The sequence below is a fragment of the Mytilus edulis genome, chromosome 10, assembly GCF_963676685.1.
Source record: "Mytilus edulis chromosome 10, xbMytEdul2.2, whole genome shotgun sequence".
NCBI classification, from domain to species: domain Eukaryota; kingdom Metazoa; phylum Mollusca; class Bivalvia; order Mytilida; family Mytilidae; genus Mytilus; species Mytilus edulis.
Window position 1 is genome coordinate 51,002,148 of NC_092353.1, and position 22,014 is coordinate 51,024,161.

A 22,014-nucleotide genomic window follows, 5' to 3' on the forward strand; every position below is an offset into this window, starting at 1 on the left:
TTAAAGTCGAAAAACGTATCAGCTAGTTAGGGACTTTCTGATTTGAATTTTCCAAGAAGATCAGTTTTTTTTTTATGATTTTACTCTTTTAGAGTGCCAGTGAAACAACTTTCCACCAAATGACGAAGCAGATTGCAACCAAAAGTCACTTTAAGGCCTCTATCTGTAGCAATATGTCAATTATTATTTTTACGCGTTAACATTAGGGATTATAACCAACTTTTAGCGAATACGCTTTGAGGGTCTTGAAAGGCATGTTACAAGATATGGTTATTGGGCAGTTTTTCAATTATATATCTAGGCGCAATAAACAATAGGTAAGTAATCTGCATGAATCTGTAAAATGCACAGAATGATCCCTTATATCAGATATACATTTACTGGAAATAATTGAATGAAAGAGTGGCAAAGCAATCCATAAAATAATCAAACCAGTTCAGCATATCAACAATTGACTAGCATAATTGACATCTCCAAAAACAATGTAGTTAAGTGGATGTCGTTTGTCTCAAAGTATCATATTTGTTTTTCGTTAACTGTAATCAATAAATTCGGCCGCTGCTTTCTAGTTTGGATTGTTCTACAAATGGCATATTGAAAGTCTATATAGCTGACAATGCGGTATGGGATTTACTGATTGTTGAAGGTGGTACGTTAACCTGTTAATTTCTGTGTCATTTGGTATCTTATTAAGAGTTATATAATAGAAAATCATATCACATCTTCTTAGTTTGTATATTAAAACATTTTAATACTATATCAGTCATAGCAAGGCACAAGTGTATATATAAGACATTTTGGAATTTTGAAAATGCCAGATAATATATATACACATAAGAACTTATATCCTTAATATTGTTAAAATGATTCTCTATGTCGTTTATATTTTCCTACGAAAAATAGTTTCCAATATCAATGAGTATGTTTTAATCAATCCTAGAATGTTCGTGTTGATTTGATATCAAATTAATTACTCTTAACCTTTATGCTCAATGACAGTCAAATGAAGCTTATCCTATTGCCACAATATTATTAATTTACAATGGATGAAATATTGTCTAACATAAAAACATTCATAGACCCTTCACAACGTTAAGGGGAGGGCATACATATGTGTTCTGTTCAAAAGATCAAATCCCTGATAACTATGATAAGGAATTCAAAAGATAATAGTATATTCATTACACATATAAAAAACAATTGGATATAATTATTTGCCGGTTTTTTTTATTTGCATGGTACGGTATCTTCATAAGATATTAGTTTTCGAGGATATTTAATTTCGTGATTTTGCTTTAGTCTGCATACATTCATATTGTAATTTGAAGAACATTTAAATCATGGTTCCCCGCGACCCACGCAAATTGGAATCCAACGAATAATTTTGATACCACATTACAAACAATGCTTATTAAAATTTATGTGTAATCATGTAGGATATTGCCGTTCTAGTTTGTCTGAGTATTACATTAAGCTAAATACCTCTATTTCATCAGGAGTAATTGAATCACAATTTCTATTTTTTAATGTATGCATAATGTAACTATGTATGAAATATAAAAAAGCAAAAATACACAAACTGATAGAATGTACAAAAACATAAAATGCAAAGGTTAAGCTTCTGTCTGATAACTGTTAAAGTGTATCTTCTTCAGCCCAACTTGTAGCATGTGTCATCATATCTCGTATACTTTCATCAACGTCATTAGTAGAGGACAATGATCTGAGTCTATAAGCGCTTGCCATTCCGTTAATAACAGCTTCATCTACGTACGGATTGATATTTTGTTCATCAAAGTTTTCTCCACTCTCTTGTTTTGGAGGGGTATCAATTCGCGGATAAAGCAATATGTTTCCTTGTTGCGAGTTAGGACTAGCTTCCGAGTTATTGACTTCCATTTTATCATAATTACAATCTGAAGAATGTACGATTGGTCGACAATGATCATAGATACCAGTTTTGTTATGGGTATAATTATTTTCTTCTGGTGTGGAAAATCTTGCATTGTTTAAGTGATCATAGTTATCTGAAATCTGATCACTTCTTCTTTTCTTTTGGACTTTGCTATAAAAAATTTGGTCTTCTTTGATTGTTGAAGATGTGCTGTCTTCACTTTGACTCGTTGGACTTTGTGACTTTTCAAGTTCTTGATTTATGTAGGTATTTGCTTTTGCTATTGTTTTTCTCTCTTTACTATAATCGGACTGTATTGTGTCTAGTCTAAAACATAAAATATCTAAATTCTAAATAGGAGAATAAGTACAGCAATATATCATTAGCATATAGACACGCGTCAAGAGGGAAAGGCAAACTTCTAATTTACATTCTGCGTAGGATATGCCTAAAGAACTAAAGACTATATTATTTTCATACTTTGAACGAAACAATTATTATATATCTTACCTGTGTGACGTTTACATTCTGACGTCGACGGCACGATTCTACGTAAGTGTCAATGTTGGTCTAGACATTTGGTCCCAGTTCTTAAAGACTTTCAGTCGTATATGGGTGAATTTGGCAAACATAGATATTATTCAAAAATGGGAAAGCGATGGGTATAGTTGTTAGGTTTTATATATACCTATATATTGCATATTGTGCTCGTTTGTTAAATATTTGTTTGTTTTTGTTGTGATTAAGATGCTTGTGGTACTTGTACGTCCTGTTATTTTTGTTTGTGATTTTCACGTAGTCATATGGCGGAGCTCTATGATTTTACATCCAGTCATTGTGCTATTATAAAACTTGTTTGTTGCTTATCTTTCATTTTTTGCTGTTCTGTGTCTGTAGGCCTTTTTATATTTCTTCGTTACATATATGACATGGCTCTGAACTTATACATCCGGTCATTGTGTTATTGTACTAAGGCAAATCTTTGCCATTTTGTGCTTCTTTTGTACATATTTGTTTGATGTTTTAGTTATTAAGATTATAAAATAATGTTGACTGCTCTATATTTGACATTTTTATCTATTTTGTCTGTTTCTACATAAGAAAATGTCTATACCAAGTCAGAATTTGACAGTTGTTATTCATTCGTATGATGTGTTTGAGATTTTGATTTTGCTATTCGATTAGAGAACTTCCGATGCGCATTTTTTTCGGATTTCAGTATTTTTGTGATTTGACTTTTTATTCATATTCATATTCCTGACTTAATACAGGCATTTCAATAGTTTTTTTCTGACTAAGGAAGCAGACGTTCAAATTCAAAGACAAAAAAAAAACAACTGCAAATTTAATCATTTCAACATATTTAAAACTTATTTTATTTAGATGATATTTATTTGTTGCGAAACTGATCATAACGTATTCAGACTGCCTATTTTTCTATTATAATACCTTTTGTTGGTGTACTTTACTTTTCCAATGACAATACCGATAATGATTAGGACCAGTGTCAAGAAACCAGTGAGTACCAAGACGATTATTGCAGGATCTATGTCTTCATCTAAAAAAAGGTTAACAAACATAAAAAATGTTAAAACAAATGACCATAACAAGGCAATATTACACACTATTCACTTTTACTGATGCACAAATATATATATATGCATTTTCTAAACATGTCATTTTTTTATAAATAAATAAATAGGATAACATAGATATATTTCTTAAGCATCACGAAGTTGTCAAAATATATAAGAAATCTACTTTTTTTACTCATAGTTTATTTAAAGATCAAATACGAGCATAAGCTTAAGCAGTTTCCCTACAGAACTCGTTTGTTTTAATCAAATCATCATAGAAACGCCTTTGTAGAAGACCATGTCTTAAAGTGTAGGACTGTTATATCATATTCAAATTACGGGAGTGTTGCATGGTCTTGCCGACAAATAAGTGTCACGCACGGTCGGTCATACTTAATGTTAGAAACTTTCAGATTTTCTAGTAGTGTTTTCATTCACCAGGAAGTCAAAAAGATAGAAGCAAATATGAAAGACAAAATTTTGTAAAAAAGTATGTACACTGATATATTTGAGACCAAAGTGTTATAGATATATGACAGATATTTTAACTTATTGTTTTCGAATTCCAAATTTGTCTCGTTTGATCGGAGATGATTAAGACATCAATTTTCGATCAAACTATAGACGTATTTTAATGCCAGTACCAAAACATCTATACAATACGTTGGGCTGCGAGTCCACCAGTAATGGAGGAATTTTAACATACAATCGTAATCGATTTTAATGCATTACATTTTCCCAAGTAATCGACAGTTATCTGTAATTGCCGAAGGAGTAGGTTCAAAAAGGCCCTTAAATTGAATATATTTCTTGCTTTTAGGATTCACTGCTAAACATCACCATGAAACATAGTTGATATAAAGACTTTTTGTTAAAATCTTACTTACATCCGTTCTATCCATGACGTCAAAAAGTATACTCATTTTGGTTTCCACGAAAATAAAAAAAAAAACAACGTGCAAATGTTCATTACTTACAAAAAGAGAAACATAGAGCGCAAGCATCAACAAAAAAATTCTCTAAACATAATTTTTGTTATGACATTAGACATAAATAACGGAACTTTCTTGAACGTTTAGTTTGTCGACGTTTGCGCTCTATGTTTCCTTTGGGGATATAAAATCGACGCTTTGGAATAAAACGTTGACTTTTCACATATATATTCATCATGATATAGCAAATTGAACTTTCATATTAACAGTAAATAAAAAGTAAAATAACGAAGATACCGGTACCGAACTCCGAAGAAAATTCTACAAAATGACAAAAGCTCAATGTCATATTCTTGACTTCGAAGAGGCTTTTTCTTATGTAGAAAATGACGGTTGAACAATTTTTATTCGAACGGCTTTGAAAGAAAATAACAATCCATGAACTCGGTGTGAACTGTAGGAAGGGAAAATACATTTTCGATGACCTTGACCCTTTTGCATCGAAGAGAAATGAAAAGTGATTCTAATTTGTTGATGTCTATACACCTGGGACTCGACAACATATAAAAATAATATATCTATTTTTCCAAACATATGAGTTGTTGACTCCAACTATTGAAACTAGAAATAATCTTTTTGTATGCGATATGGTGAACTCAAAATAGGATCATTTGTTGAATGGTATATTTCCACTACAATATAATGGTTAGACTGGTTCAAGTGTTTAAAGGCAATCTGCATATACCGTGCATTCCTATCTACTACTTGTTCACAGAAGTAGACAGTACTTGCATTTTAAAATTTCAATATGTCATCATAAGAAAGAATAAATCAGAGAAAAAAGTTGGGTTTCCAAGGCCTACCCCTTTATACCAACCGTTTTTTTTACAGTAAGGATCATTAGCTCGATTGTTATTCTTTTATCATGTGTTCTTTTTGTTGTGTTTGTATATTTACATAATAAACTGATGATATGATATTTTTCGCCTTTCATTTTAAACTAAAAATATACTTATCATTTATCTATTGAAATACAATTATTTGGAAAGGATCGATTTTGTATTTAACGATGATTTCATAAAAAAAACCACCGGCCAACAAAACTTGACAATCCTGGTTAAGCAAGATTTGAATCGAACGCGTAGTTACTGAAAGAATTGTAGAACTAAACATATATGTACAGCCAATATAGCTTATACACGATGATAAATACAAATTATCATAAACATAGCAGTAGTTGCTCCGTAAAGGAATGCGTGTGGAGTCATACAAGCATTCTTCAATAACAATTTTCCTTTTCGATTATATATTACCTTTCATTCTGGATACCGATTCTTCTATCTTATGGTACTTTGTTACATCTGTTGGATGAATGTTTTGATTGTTAATCGCTTGTTCTGAGTGTGGTGCTGTCGTCGTCAGATTGATCACTTCTGCATATGTTGATGTTTCCAGGTCGACCTTTTCTGGATTTGTAAATGTTGATAACAAGTTGGAAATTCGGCAGTTTTTATGAGTTTACATAGGATCTTTACACTAACATACACAGTCAAACAAGAAGTTTTAGGAGAACACTTTTTTGCTTGGAACACGAAAATCTAAAGATATCACCAATCTACCAAATGATAGCCTTCAGATGCTCACAAGACTGTGTGTGCCATAGATCAGCATTTATATTTTGACTTTTACATTATTGAATTGTGTCTTATTTTTATGTCGTAGAACTTTAATTTTTAGCGTTTCATGTAAAACTGCAAAATATATCAAAATAAAACTGCGTTTTTTGGGAAGACATGAGAAATACATACATTTCTTAAAGGGGCTGCATATCGTAAAATAAAAAATAAATAAATTGGAAACTCAAATTGAACTAGAATTGCCATTGCAAGCAATAGCGGATGTCACCCTTCCCCTATTGCCACTAAGCGGCAGCCATTTCAAAATAGTTTAACAGTGTATGCACATATATGCACGGCAATACATCTTTCTGTAAATTTTCAGTACCTTCAGAGCATTTTAAAAAACTTCACATTTCTGCTGTTTCCATGGCAACGGCAGCCATTTTGAAAATTTCAAAGTCAAAAGTCTAATCTGTACTTGCCAGTTAACAATAATATTAAGTTTCATTTAGTTCAAAGCATTTTGAGAAATTTTGACTTTTTTGCAGTTTCCATGGCAACGGTGGCCATTTTGGAAATTCCAAAGTCAAAAGTATGATGCAGTCTTCACAGTCAACAATCATATTAAGTTTCATTAATTTTGGAGCATTTTGAAATTTTTGGTCCTGTATCCATGGTAACATAGTAGTTCCAATGATTGTCAAAATCATTCAAAACCTGGATATAGTGGACAACTATATTGCATTAAAATTTTATGATTTTAAGTTCAAGCATACCAAAGTTATTCACCAAAGCCGAAAGTTTTTGGAGCATTTTGACCTTTTTGCGTTGTTTCCATGGAAACGGCAGACATTTTGGAAATTCCAACGCCAAATTCCACATCTACCAAAGTTGCTCATCGTTATGCGAAAGTTTCAAAAAATTTGGACCATTTTCATAATTTTTAAATTTTTGGTGTAGTTTCCATGGCAACATAGTAGTTCCAATGATTGCCAAAATCATCCAAAACCAGTATATGGGTGGCACCTTCATTGTATCCAAATATAATGATTCTGAGTTTAAGCATGTCCAAATAATTCACAAAAACCAAAAAGTGGAATTTTTCACAATTGTTCCGTTTCCATGGAATTGGCAGCCATTTTTTATGGTCTTAGACCCTACTGCAACCCGGAATTTTGTGTTCCCTATTATACTTAACTATCATTAAGATTGGTTCCATTGGCTCCGAGAAAAGTGGCGGACAAAATAGTTGGAAGAATAATAATAATAACTAGATTTGTAATTGCTAGCAATAACAGATGGCACCCTCGTCCTCCCATTGCCAGGCGAGCGGCAGCCATTTTGAAAATTTCAAAGTCAAAGAGTGCAGCTACACATGCAAGACATCATTTTTGTAAAATTTCATTAAGTTTGGAGCATTTTGAAATTTTGGACAATTTTGCTGTTTCCATGGTAACGGCAGCCATTTTGGAAATTCCAACTTCAAAATGCAACGCCGCACATGTCAGTCACTGTTCCTGTAAAGTTTCATCCAGTTTGCAGCATTTTGATTTTTTTTTGAAATTTTGAACATTTGTCCTGCAACCATGGTTACAGTAGATAATTCCAAAATTCTAAAAGCAGACATCTTATTGCCACATGTCATGTTATATAGCAATGCAGTTTCATTTACTTTGTTGCAATACTCTCTGAGAAAATGCAGATTTTATGCATTTTTCCATAGGCTCAATGTTAAACTTGTCCCCAGTTTCCATGACAACGGCAGCCATTTTGGAGTTTCCAAATATCGTCTTGGCATCTTGGCAAACTGGGTAATATTTTCATTAAGTTTCATCCAGTTGGGTCTTATAACGACAGAGTTAGAATTTTTGATATTTTAGCTGTTTCCATGGTAATGGTAGCCATTTTGAAAATTCCAAGATCAAAATGCAGCTCAGGTGATGCCTGTTACTATTTAAGTGAAGTTTCGTGCTGTTTGGAACACTTTGAATATTTTTGGATTTTTGCTGTTTCCATGGAAACGGCAGCCATTTTGACCATTCCAAAGTCAGGTGCACAACTTCACATGCTGGTGCACATTGTGGTATAGTTCCATCAACATTGGTCAACTCAATTCCAAGAAACTGTGTGGACAAAATGTGTGGAAGAAGAATAAGGAAAACTAGATTTGTAATTGCCAGCAATAACGGATGGCACCCTTCCCCAATTGCCAGGACAACGGCAGCCATTTTTGAAATTCCAAAGTCAAAGAGCACATCAGCACATGCCATTTACCATTTTTGTAAAGTTTTAGAAAGATTGGAGCATTTTGAAAATTTTGAAAATTTTCACATTTTACCCGTTTCTATGGCAACGGCAGCCATCTTGACCATTCCAAAGTCAGAGGGACAACTTCACATGGTGGTCAACATTATACCATAGTTCCATCAACTTTGGTCCATTCTATTCCAAGAACTGCTCCGGACAAAAATAGTGGAAGAAAAATAATAATAAACTAGATTTGCTATTGCAAGCAATAGCGGACGATGGCACCCCGTACTGCACATTGTCACAGTAGCATCAACAATTATGAGTGTACAAAAGTCAAATGGCATATCTATTATACATGTCGGAATCAGCATTTCTAAATCCACCCCCCCCCCAAACCCCCCCCCCCTTTTTTTTTCTCTTCCGTAGAATACGTTTCAGTTCTATACATAGTTTGGGAATCCTTTTTAAATCTAAAATTAGACACGTGCGCAAGTAGGAAGGTGGTGTCACGTGATACTGAAGTATATTATCGTGGACTTAGCATATTAATATTCTTTTTAGAGGGGACGTAGGACAGACAACATGTGTATATATTGACGGAGCGGCGTATTAACTGTTCAATTTATTCTTCAATAGCTCGCGTATCATACAATACATGTAACTTATCGTGTACAATTTAATTACATGTTTATCGATTGATTTCAGCTAATGTGTATATTTTAGCAGGTGTGTCATTCACGGATATGTACTTTAACGCAAGTGCAGAAATGTCAGTAATTTGTACTCTGAGTGTTTCTCGTTCTCTCGGTGGCGATTTTCTCTTTAAAGCACATTAAATAAAATACATATTTTTATTCTAGAATATTCTAGTACATGTTAGCAGTACAGCAATTGCATGTGACCATTTGCACACACTCCTAATTACGATTTCCGTGGAATTGTTGTTATATTTTTCAAGAAAATGCAGCTAAAACGCATTTTCCCATAGGGTCAATGTTAAACTTTTGTCTAGTTTCCATGGCAATGGCAGCCATTTTGAAAATTCCAAGTACTGTTGGTACCTCGGGGCACCACTGCCAACATTTACATAAACTTTCAAGACTTTGCCTCTTATAACGAAAGATTTAAAATTTTGATTTTTTTTTACATTTGTTTTGTTTCCATGGTAACGGCGGCCATTTTTTACCATTCCAATGTCTCTTGCACAACTTCACATGGCGGTTCATATTATGGTATAGTTCCATCAACATGGGTCTGACCAATTACGAGAAATAGCGTGGACAAAATGTGTGGAAGAATAAAAATAAAAAGAAACTAGAATTGCCATTGCAAGCAATAGCGGATGTCACCCTTCCCCCAATTGCCACTAAGTTGCAGCCATTTCAGAATCGTTTAACAGTGAATGCACATATATACATGGCAATACATCTTTCTGTAAATTTTCAGTACATTCACAGAATTTTAAAAATTTCACATTTCTGCCGTTTCCATGGCAACGGCAGCCATTTTGAAAATTTCAAAGTCAAAAGCCTCTTCATTACTTGTCAGTTAACAATGATATCAAGTTTTATTAAGTTTAAAGCATTTTGAAATTTTTGACTTTTTTGCAGTTTCCATGGCAACGGTGGCCATTTTGGAAATTCCAAAGTCAAAAGTCTCATCCAGACTTGGCAGTCAACAATAATATTAAGTTTCATCAATTTTGGAGCATTTTGAAATTTTTGAAATATTTGATCCTGTATCCATGGTAACAGAGTAGTTCCAATGATTGTCATAATCATTCAAAACCTCTATATAGTGGACAACTATATTGTATACAAATTTGATGATTTTAAGTTCAAGCATACCAAAGTTATTCACCAAACCCTGAAGTTTTTGGAGCATTTTGACCTTTTTGCATTGTTTCCATGGAAACGGCAGACATTTTGAAAATTCCAAAGCCAAATTCCACATCAACCAAAGTTGCTCATCGTTATGCTAGAATTTCAAAAAATTTGGAGCATTTTCATTTTTTTGAAATTTTTGGTGTAGTATCCATGGCAACATAGCAGTTCCCATGATTGCCAAAATCATACCAAAGCAGTATATAGTGGGCACCAACATTGTATTAAAATCTAAAGATTTTAAGGTTAAGCATTCTCAAACAATTCACCTAACTCCAAAATTATATTTTTCCACCATTTTTCCGTTTCCATGGTGATGGCAGCCATTTATTTAGTGCCAATATTAAAAAGCAACAGGAAAGTCAGGGTTCCTTGTTATAGTGCACCATCATTCAGATTGGTTCCTTTGGCTCTGAGAAAGCGAGCGGACAAAATTAGGTGGAAGAAAAATATTTGTAATTGCTAGCAATAACAGATGGCACCCTTCCCCCATTGCCAGGGTAACGGCAGCCATTTTTAAAATTCTTCAGTCAAAGAGTGCATCTTCACTTGCAACTTAACATTTTTTTAAAGTTTCATAAATTTTGGAGCTTTTTGAAATTTTTGACATTTTTGCAGTTTCCATGGTAACGGCGGCCATTTTGAAAATTCCTAGGTCAAACTGTAAATGAGCACATCCCAGTTACCATTCCTGTGAAGTTTCTTCTACTTTGGAACACTTTGATTTTTTTCGCATTTTTGCTGTTTCCATGGTAACGGTGGCCATCTTGACCATTCCAAAGTCAGAGGGACAACTTCGCATGGTGGTCAACATTATACCATAGTTCCATCGACTTTGGTCCATTCTATTCTGAGAACGGCTCCGGACAAAAATAGTGGAAGAAAAATAATAATAAAAAAAAGAAACGTAGAATAACAATATGTCACCCCAACTCCGTTGAGGGTGCCATAAAAAAAGAAACGTAGAATAACAAGATGTCACCCCAACTCCGTTGAGGGTGCCATAATGATACGCGAAGCGAATTAAAGGTTTTTTCTTTCATGAATTCAACGGAGAAGATACGTGTATTGGTTGATTGAAGGTTTGTGATCATGATTGATCAATCAATCAATTGATCGATCGTTTGATTGATTGATTGATCGAATGATTGACAGTTCGTAAAAATAGCGATGGGACGTTTATTTCGGATTCTGCACTTGATTGATATCAACACTTGATTGATTGATCGATCTCTAATCATGATTTGATCAATGTGATCATGATTTGATCACTCTGATCATGATTTGATTGATTGATTGATCGATTGATCAATACGTTGTATTGCCTAAAATGACACATTTTGCATAGGTTTATTTATTGTCTATACGTTTCATACTGTTCAGTGACAAATATCTGACGCACAATTTTGCATGTAGTATTGAGAAAAATACTCTATTTGCTTTTCTTACATCCGAAAAAAAAAGAATTGCGAATGAGTTATTATAACACTAGATTTGCTATTGCAAGCAATAGCGGACGATGGCACCCCGTACTGCACATTGTCACAGTAGCATCAACAATTATGAGTGTACAAAAGTCAAATGGCATATCTATTATACATGTCGGAATCAGCATTTCTAAATCCACCCCCCCCCCAAACCCCCCCCCCTTTTTTTTTCTCTTCCGTAGAATACGTTTCAGTTCTATACATAGTTTGGGAATCCTTTTTAAATCTAAAATTAGACACGTGCGCAAGTAGGAAGGTGGTGTCACGTGATACTGAAGTATATTATCGTGGACTTAGCATATTAATATTCTTTTTAGAGGGGACGTAGGACAGACAACATGTGTATATATTGACGGAGCGGCGTATTAACTGTTCAATTTATTCTTCAATAGCTCGCGTATCATACAATACATGTAACTTATCGTGTACAATTTAATTACATGTTTATCGATTGATTTCAGCTAATGTGTATATTTTAGCAGGTGTGTCATTCACGGATATGTACTTTAACGCAAGTGCAGAAATGTCAGTAATTTGTACTCTGAGTGTTTCTCGTTCTCTCGGTGGCGATTTTCTCTTTAAAGCACATTAAATAAAATACATATTTTTATTCTAGAATATTCTAGTACATGTTAGCAGTACAGCAATTGCATGTGACCATTTGCACACACTCCTAATTACGATTTCCGTGGAATTGTTGTTATATTTTTCAAGAAAATGCAGCTAAAACGCATTTTCCCATAGGGTCAATGTTAAACTTTTGTCTAGTTTCCATGGCAATGGCAGCCATTTTGAAAATTCCAAGTACTGTTGGTACCTCGGGGCACCACTGCCAACATTTACATAAACTTTCAAGACTTTGCCTCTTATAACGAAAGATTTAAAATTTTGATTTTTTTTTACATTTGTTTTGTTTCCATGGTAACGGCGGCCATTTTTTACCATTCCAATGTCTCTTGCACAACTTCACATGGCGGTTCATATTATGGTATAGTTCCATCAACATGGGTCTGACCAATTACGAGAAATAGCGTGGACAAAATGTGTGGAAGAATAAAAATAAAAAGAAACTAGAATTGCCATTGCAAGCAATAGCGGATGTCACCCTTCCCCCAATTGCCACTAAGTTGCAGCCATTTCAGAATCGTTTAACAGTGAATGCACATATATACATGGCAATACATCTTTCTGTAAATTTTCAGTACATTCACAGAATTTTAAAAATTTCACATTTCTGCCGTTTCCATGGCAACGGCAGCCATTTTGAAAATTTCAAAGTCAAAAGCCTCTTCATTACTTGTCAGTTAACAATGATATCAAGTTTTATTAAGTTTAAAGCATTTTGAAATTTTTGACTTTTTTGCAGTTTCCATGGCAACGGTGGCCATTTTGGAAATTCCAAAGTCAAAAGTCTCATCCAGACTTGGCAGTCAACAATAATATTAAGTTTCATCAATTTTGGAGCATTTTGAAATTTTTGAAATATTTGATCCTGTATCCATGGTAACAGAGTAGTTCCAATGATTGTCATAATCATTCAAAACCTCTATATAGTGGACAACTATATTGTATACAAATTTGATGATTTTAAGTTCAAGCATACCAAAGTTATTCACCAAACCCTGAAGTTTTTGGAGCATTTTGACCTTTTTGCATTGTTTCCATGGAAACGGCAGACATTTTGAAAATTCCAAAGCCAAATTCCACATCAACCAAAGTTGCTCATCGTTATGCTAGAATTTCAAAAAATTTGGAGCATTTTCATTTTTTTGAAATTTTTGGTGTAGTATCCATGGCAACATAGCAGTTCCCATGATTGCCAAAATCATACCAAAGCAGTATATAGTGGGCACCAACATTGTATTAAAATCTAAAGATTTTAAGGTTAAGCATTCTCAAACAATTCACCTAACTCCAAAATTATATTTTTCCACCATTTTTCCGTTTCCATGGTGATGGCAGCCATTTATTTAGTGCCAATATTAAAAAGCAACAGGAAAGTCAGGGTTCCTTGTTATAGTGCACCATCATTCAGATTGGTTCCTTTGGCTCTGAGAAAGCGAGCGGACAAAATTAGGTGGAAGAAAAATATTTGTAATTGCTAGCAATAACAGATGGCACCCTTCCCCCATTGCCAGGGTAACGGCAGCCATTTTTAAAATTCTTCAGTCAAAGAGTGCATCTTCACTTGCAACTTAACATTTTTTTAAAGTTTCATAAATTTTGGAGCTTTTTGAAATTTTTGACATTTTTGCAGTTTCCATGGTAACGGCGGCCATTTTGAAAATTCCTAGGTCAAACTGTAAATGAGCACATCCCAGTTACCATTCCTGTGAAGTTTCTTCTACTTTGGAACACTTTGATTTTTTTCGCATTTTTGCTGTTTCCATGGTAACGGTGGCCATCTTGACCATTCCAAAGTCAGAGGGACAACTTCGCATGGTGGTCAACATTATACCATAGTTCCATCGACTTTGGTCCATTCTATTCTGAGAACGGCTCCGGACAAAAATAGTGGAAGAAAAATAATAATAAAAAAAAGAAACGTAGAATAACAATATGTCACCCCAACTCCGTTGAGGGTGCCATAAAAAAAGAAACGTAGAATAACAAGATGTCACCCCAACTCCGTTGAGGGTGCCATAATGATACGCGAAGCGAATTAAAGGTTTTTTCTTTCATGAATTCAACGGAGAAGATACGTGTATTGGTTGATTGAAGGTTTGTGATCATGATTGATCAATCAATCAATTGATCGATCGTTTGATTGATTGATTGATCGAATGATTGACAGTTCGTAAAAATAGCGATGGGACGTTTATTTCGGATTCTGCACTTGATTGATATCAACACTTGATTGATTGATCGATCTCTAATCATGATTTGATCAATGTGATCATGATTTGATCACTCTGATCATGATTTGATTGATTGATTGATCGATTGATCAATACGTTGTATTGCCTAAAATGACACATTTTGCATAGGTTTATTTATTGTCTATACGTTTCATACTGTTCAGTGACAAATATCTGACGCACAATTTTGCATGTAGTATTGAGAAAAATACTCTATTTGCTTTTCTTACATCCGAAAAAAAAAGAATTGCGAATGAGTTATTATAACACTAGATTTGCTATTGCAAGCAATAGCGGACGATGGCACCCCGTACTGCACATTGTCACAGTAGCATCAACAATTATGAGTGTACAAAAGTCAAATGGCATATCTATTATACATGTCGGAATCAGCATTTCTAAATCCACCCCCCCCCCCAAACCCCCCCCCCCTTTTTTTTTCTCTTCCGTAGAATACGTTTCAGTTCTATACATAGTTTGGGAATCCTTTTTAAATCTAAAATTAGACACGTGCGCAAGTAGGAAGGTGGTGTCACGTGATACTGAAGTATATTATCGTGGACTTAGCATATTAATATTCTTTTTAGAGGGGACGTAGGACAGACAACATGTGTATATATTGACGGAGCGGCGTATTAACTGTTCAATTTATTCTTCAATAGCTCGCGTATCATACAATACATGTAACTTATCGTGTACAATTTAATTACATGTTTATCGATTGATTTCAGCTAATGTGTATATTTTAGCAGGTGTGTCATTCACGGATATGTACTTTAACGCAAGTGCAGAAATGTCAGTAATTTGTACTCTGAGTGTTTCTCGTTCTCTCGGTGGCGATTTTCTCTTTAAAGCACATTAAATAAAATACATATTTTTATTCTAGAATATTCTAGTACATGTAAGCAGTACAGCAATTGCATGTGACCATTTGCACACACTCCTAATTACGATTTCCGTGGAATTGTTGTTATATTTTTCAAGAAAATGCAGCTAAAACGCATTTTCCCATAGGGTCAATGTTAAACTTTTGTCTAGTTTCCATGGCAATGGCAGCCATTTTGAAAATTCCAAGTACTGTTGGTACCTCGGGGCACCACTGCCAACATTTACATAAACTTTCAAGACTTTGCCTCTTATAACGAAAGATTTAAAATTTTGATTTTTTTTTACATTTGTTTTGTTTCCATGGTAACGGCGGCCATTTTTTACCATTCCAATGTCTCTTGCACAACTTCACATGGCGGTTCATATTATGGTATAGTTCCATCAACATGGGTCTGACCAATTACGAGAAATAGCGTGGACAAAATGTGTGGAAGAATAAAAATAAAAAGAAACTAGAATTGCCATTGCAAGCAATAGCGGATGTCACCCTTCCCCCAATTGCCACTAAGTTGCAGCCATTTCAGAATCGTTTAACAGTGAATGCACATATATACATGGCAATACATCTTTCTGTAAATTTTCAGTACATTCACAGAATTTTAAAAATTTCACATTTCTGCCGTTTCCATGGCAACGGCAGCCATTTTGAAAATTTCAAAGTCAAAAGCCTCTTCATTACTTGTCAGTTAACAATGATATCAAGTTTTATTAAGTTTAAAGCATTTTGAAATTTTTGACTTTTTTGCAGTTTCCATGGCAACGGTGGCCATTTTGGAAATTCCAAAGTCAAAAGTCTCATCCAGACTTGGCAGTCAACAATAATATTAAGTTTCATCAATTTTGGAGCATTTTGAAATTTTTGAAATATTTGATCCTGTATCCATGGTAACAGAGTAGTTCCAATGATTGTCATAATCATTCAAAACCTCTATATAGTGGACAACTATATTGTATACAAATTTGATGATTTTAAGTTCAAGCATACCAAAGTTATTCACCAAACCCTGAAGTTTTTGGAGCATTTTGACCTTTTTGCATTGTTTCCATGGAAACGGCAGACATTTTGAAAATTCCAAAGCCAAATTCCACATCAACCAAAGTTGCTCATCGTTATGCTAGAATTTCAAAAAATTTGGAGCATTTTCATTTTTTTGAAATTTTTGGTGTAGTATCCATGGCAACATAGCAGTTCCCATGATTGCCAAAATCATACCAAAGCAGTATATAGTGGGCACCAACATTGTATTAAAATCTAAAGATTTTAAGGTTAAGCATTCTCAAACAATTCACCTAACTCCAAAATTATATTTTTCCACCATTTTTCCGTTTCCATGGTGATGGCAGCCATTTATTTAGTGCCAATATTAAAAAGCAACAGGAAAGTCAGGGTTCCTTGTTATAGTGCACCATCATTCAGATTGGTTCCTTTGGCTCTGAGAAAGCGAGCGGACAAAATTAGGTGGAAGAAAAATATTTGTAATTGCTAGCAATAACAGATGGCACCCTTCCCCCATTGCCAGGGTAACGGCAGCCATTTTTAAAATTCTTCAGTCAAAGAGTGCATCTTCACTTGCAACTTAACATTTTTTTAAAGTTTCATAAATTTTGGAGCTTTTTGAAATTTTTGACATTTTTGCAGTTTCCATGGTAACGGCGGCCATTTTGAAAATTCCTAGGTCAAACTGTAAATGAGCACATCCCAGTTACCATTCCTGTGAAGTTTCTTCTACTTTGGAACACTTTGATTTTTTTCGCATTTTTGCTGTTTCCATGGTAACGGTGGCCATCTTGACCATTCCAAAGTCAGAGGGACAACTTCGCATGGTGGTCAACATTATACCATAGTTCCATCGACTTTGGTCCATTCTATTCTGAGAACGGCTCCGGACAAAAATAGTGGAAGAAAAATAATAATAAAAAAAAGAAACGTAGAATAACAATATGTCACCCCAACTCCGTTGAGGGTGCCATAAAAAAAGAAACGTAGAATAACAAGATGTCACCCCAACTCCGTTGAGGGTGCCATAATGATACGCGAAGCGAATTAAAGGTTTTTTCTTTCATGAATTCAACGGAGAAGATACGTGTATTGGTTGATTGAAGGTTTGTGATCATGATTGATCAATCAATCAATTGATCGATCGTTTGATTGATTGATTGATCGAATGATTGACAGTTCGTAAAAATAGCGATGGGACGTTTATTTCGGATTCTGCACTTGATTGATATCAACACTTGATTGATTGATCGATCTCTAATCATGATTTGATCAATGTGATCATGATTTGATCACTCTGATCATGATTTGATTGATTGATTGATCGATTGATCAATACGTTGTATTGCCTAAAATGACACATTTTGCATAGGTTTATTTATTGTCTATACGTTTCATACTGTTCAGTGACAAATATCTGACGCACAATTTTGCATGTAGTATTGAGAAAAATACTCTATTTGCTTTTCTTACATCCGAAAAAAAAAGAATTGCGAATGAGTTATTATAACACTAGATTTGCTATTGCAAGCAATAGCGGACGATGGCACCCCGTACTGCACATTGTCACAGTAGCATCAACAATTATGAGTGTACAAAAGTCAAATGGCATATCTATTATACATGTCGGAATCAGCATTTCTAAATCCACCCCCCCCCCAAACCCCCCCCCCCCTTTTTTTTTCTCTTCCGTAGAATACGTTTCAGTTCTATACATAGTTTGGGAATCCTTTTTAAATCTAAAATTAGACACGTGCGCAAGTAGGAAGGTGGTGTCACGTGATACTGAAGTATATTATCGTGGACTTAGCATATTAATATTCTTTTTAGAGGGGACGTAGGACAGACAACATGTGTATATATTGACGGAGCGGCGTATTAACTGTTCAATTTATTCTTCAATAGCTCGCGTATCATACAATACATGTAACTTATCGTGTACAATTTAATTACATGTTTATCGATTGATTTCAGCTAATGTGTATATTTTAGCAGGTGTGTCATTCACGGATATGTACTTTAACGCAAGTGCAGAAATGTCAGTAATTTGTACTCTGAGTGTTTCTCGTTCTCTCGGTGGCGATTTTCTCTTTAAAGCACATTAAATAAAATACATATTTTTATTCTAGAATATTCTAGTACATGTTAGCAGTACAGCAATTGCATGTGACCATTTGCACACACTCCTAATTACGATTTCCGTGGAATTGTTGTTATATTTTTCAAGAAAATGCAGCTAAAACGCATTTTCCCATAGGGTCAATGTTAAACTTTTGTCTAGTTTCCATGGCAATGGCAGCCATTTTGAAAATTCCAAGTACTGTTGGTACCTCGGGGCACCACTGCCAACATTTACATAAACTTTCAAGACTTTGCCTCTTATAACGAAAGATTTAAAATTTTGATTTTTTTTTACATTTGTTTTGTTTCCATGGTAACGGCGGCCATTTTTTACCATTCCAATGTCTCTTGCACAACTTCACATGGCGGTTCATATTATGGTATAGTTCCATCAACATGGGTCTGACCAATTACGAGAAATAGCGTGGACAAAATGTGTGGAAGAATAAAAATAAAAAGAAAAAAAAGAAACGTAGAATAACAAGATGTCACCCCAACTCCGTTGAGGGTGCCATAAAAAAAGAAACGTAGAATAACAATATGTCACCCCAACTCCGTTGAGGGTGCCATAAAAAGAATCGATGAATAACAATACGTCACCCCAACTCCGTTGAGGGTGCCATAACTAGAATTGCCATTGCAAGCAATAGCGGATGTCACCCTTCCCCCCATTGCCTCTAAGCGGCAGCCATTTCAAAATGGTTTAATAGTGAATGCACATACATTCATGGCAATACATCTTTCTGTAAATTTTCAGTACATTCAGAGCATTTTAAAAAAATCACATTTCTGCTGTTTCCATGGCAACGGCAGCCATTTTGAAAATTTCAAAGTCAAAAGTCTCATCTGTACTTGTCAGTTAACAATAATATCAAGTTTTATTAAGTTCAAAGCATTTTGAGAATTTTTGACTTTTTTGCAGTTTCCATGGCAACGGTGGCCATTTTGGAAATTCCAAAGTCAAAAGTATCATCCAGACTTGCCAGTCAACAATCATATTAAGTTTGATCAATTTAGGAGCATTTTGAAATTTTTGAAATATTTGGTCCTGTATCCATGGTAACAGAAGAGTTCCAATGATTGTCAAAATCATTCAAAAGCTGTATATAGTGGACAACTATATTGTGTAAAAATTTGATGATTTCAAGTTCTAGCATACCAAAATTATTTACCAAACCCTGAGGTTTTTAGAGCATTTTGACACTTATGCACTGTTTCCATGGTAACGGCAGACATTTTGGAAATTCCAACGCCAAATTAGGCATCTACCAAAGTTGCTCATCGTTACTATGAAGTTTCAAAAAATTTGGAGCATTTTGAAATTTTTGAAATTTTTGGGGTAGTTTCCATGGCAACATAGTGGTTCCAATGATTGCCAATATCATCCAAAACCAATATATGGCTGGCACCTACATTGTGATAAAATATGATGATTCTGAGTTTAAGCATCTCTAAATTATTCACAAAACCAAAAACTGGAATTTTTCAAAATTGTTCCGTTTCCATGGAAACGGCAGCCATTTTTTATGGTCTTAGACCCTACTGCAACCCGAAATTTTGTGTTCCTCCTTATAGTGAATTATCATTAAGATTGGTTCCATTTTACTCCAAAAAACCTGTCGGACAAAAAAAGGTGGAAGAATAATAATAATAACTAGATTTGTAATTGCTAGCAATAACGGATGGCACCCTTCCCAATTGCCAGGTGAGCGGCAGCCATTTTGAAAAATCCAAAGTCAAAGAGCGCTTTTACACATGTTTATTAACATTGTTGTAAAATTTCATCTCGTTTGGAGCATTTTGAAATTTTTGAAATTTTTGCTGTTTCCATGGTAACAGTTACCATTTCCAAAATTCCAAAGACAGGTTCAACATTGGAACATGCCATGTTACATATCTATAAAGTTTCATTGGGATTGATGCTATATTCTTCAAGAAAATGTAGCTTTTATGTGTTTTCCCATAGTGTCAATGTTAAACTTTCGCCCTGTTTCCATGACAATGGCGGCCATTTTGGAACCTCTTGATATTGCATGCACATCTAGGCATATCAGGTAACACTTCCACAAAGTTTCATTCACTTGGGTCTTATAATGAAGAATTTTGAATTTTGAAAATTTTTCACATTTTTGCAGTTTCCATGGAAACGGCAGCCATCTTGAACCATTCCATGGAGCTTGCAACTCTTCCCCTAAGGGTCCTTAATATAAAAGAGTTCCATCAACTTTGGTGCAATGGATTTCCATAAAACTCCTGGACAAAATGTGTGGAAGAAAAATAAGAAAAACTAGATTTGTAATTGCTAGCAATAACGGATGGCACCCTCGTCCCCCCATTGCCAGGCGAGCGGCAGCCATTTTGAAAATTTCAAAGTCAAAGAGTGCATCTACACATGCAAGTCATCATTTTTGTAAAATTTCATTAAGTTTGGAGCATTTTAAAATTTTGGACAATTTTGCTGTTTCCATGGTTACGGCAGCCATTTTGGAAATTCCAACTTCAAAACGCAACTCCGCACATGTCAGTTACTATTTCTGTAAAGTTTCATCCAGTTTGCAGCATTTTGATTTTTTTGGAAATTTTGAACATTTGTGCTGCAACCATGGTTACAGTAGATAATTCAAAAATTCTAAAAGCGTACATCTCTTTGCCACATGTCATGTTATATATCAATAGAGTTTCATTTACTTTGGTGCACTACTCTCTGAAAAAATGCTGATTTTATGCATTTTTCCATAGGGTCAATGCAAAACCTGGCCCCAGTTTCCATGACAACGGCGGCCATTTTGAACTATCCAAATATTGTCTTGACATCTTGACATACTGGAGAACATTTTCATAAAGTTTCATCCAGTTGGGTCTTATAATGAAAGAGTTAGAATTTTTGATATTTTAGCTGTTTCCATGGTAACGGCAGCCATTTTGAAAATTCCAAAGTCAAACTGGAAATCAGCACATGCCAGTTAACATTCCTGTGGAGTTTCTTCCAGTTTGGACCACTTTGATTTTTTTCGCATTTGTGCTGTTTCCATGGAAACGGCGGCCATGTTTTACCATTCCATAGCAAGGTGCACAACTTCAAATGGGGGTCCTCATTATGTTATGGTTCCAACAATATTGGATCACTCAATTCTTAGAAACACGATGGACAAAATGTGTGGAAGAATAATAAAAATAATAAGAAAAAAAAGAAACGTAGAATAACAATATGTCACCCCAACTCCGTTGAGGGTGCCATAACAAAGAAACATAAGAAAAGCAATATGTCACCCGACATTGTCGATCGGGTGACATAACAAAGAAACAGAGGAAAAGCAATATGTCACCCGACATTGTCGATCGGGTGACATAATTAACAATAAACTTATTCAAATGTATCTATATATAATGTGTAAACTTTATCATAAAAAAATGTCTGTAAGACAAATAAACTCATCATAGATACCAGGACTTAATTTTAAATATAAGCCAGACGAGCGTTTTGTCTACAAAAGACTAAACAGTGACG

At 34.6% G+C, this 22,014-nt stretch overlaps 1 protein-coding gene across 1 annotated transcript in view; it reads right to left on the bottom strand.

The window, feature by feature from the left end:
• Positions 1 to 1,509: 1,509 nt before the first annotated feature.
• The window catches only part of LOC139491439 (uncharacterized), a 29,691-nt gene continuing 9,186 nt past the window's right edge, over positions 1,510 to 22,014 (bottom strand). Inside the window, exons 5-7 of the mRNA XM_071279136.1 lie at positions 5,717 to 5,869; positions 3,344 to 3,452; positions 1,510 to 2,221 (exon numbers count right to left, since the gene is read on the bottom strand). Of these exons, the coding sequence (XP_071135237.1) occupies positions 1,636 to 2,221; positions 3,344 to 3,452; positions 5,717 to 5,869 (848 nt within the window). The 3' untranslated portion in view covers positions 1,510 to 1,635. The remainder of the gene's footprint in view (positions 2,222 to 3,343; positions 3,453 to 5,716; positions 5,870 to 22,014) is intronic.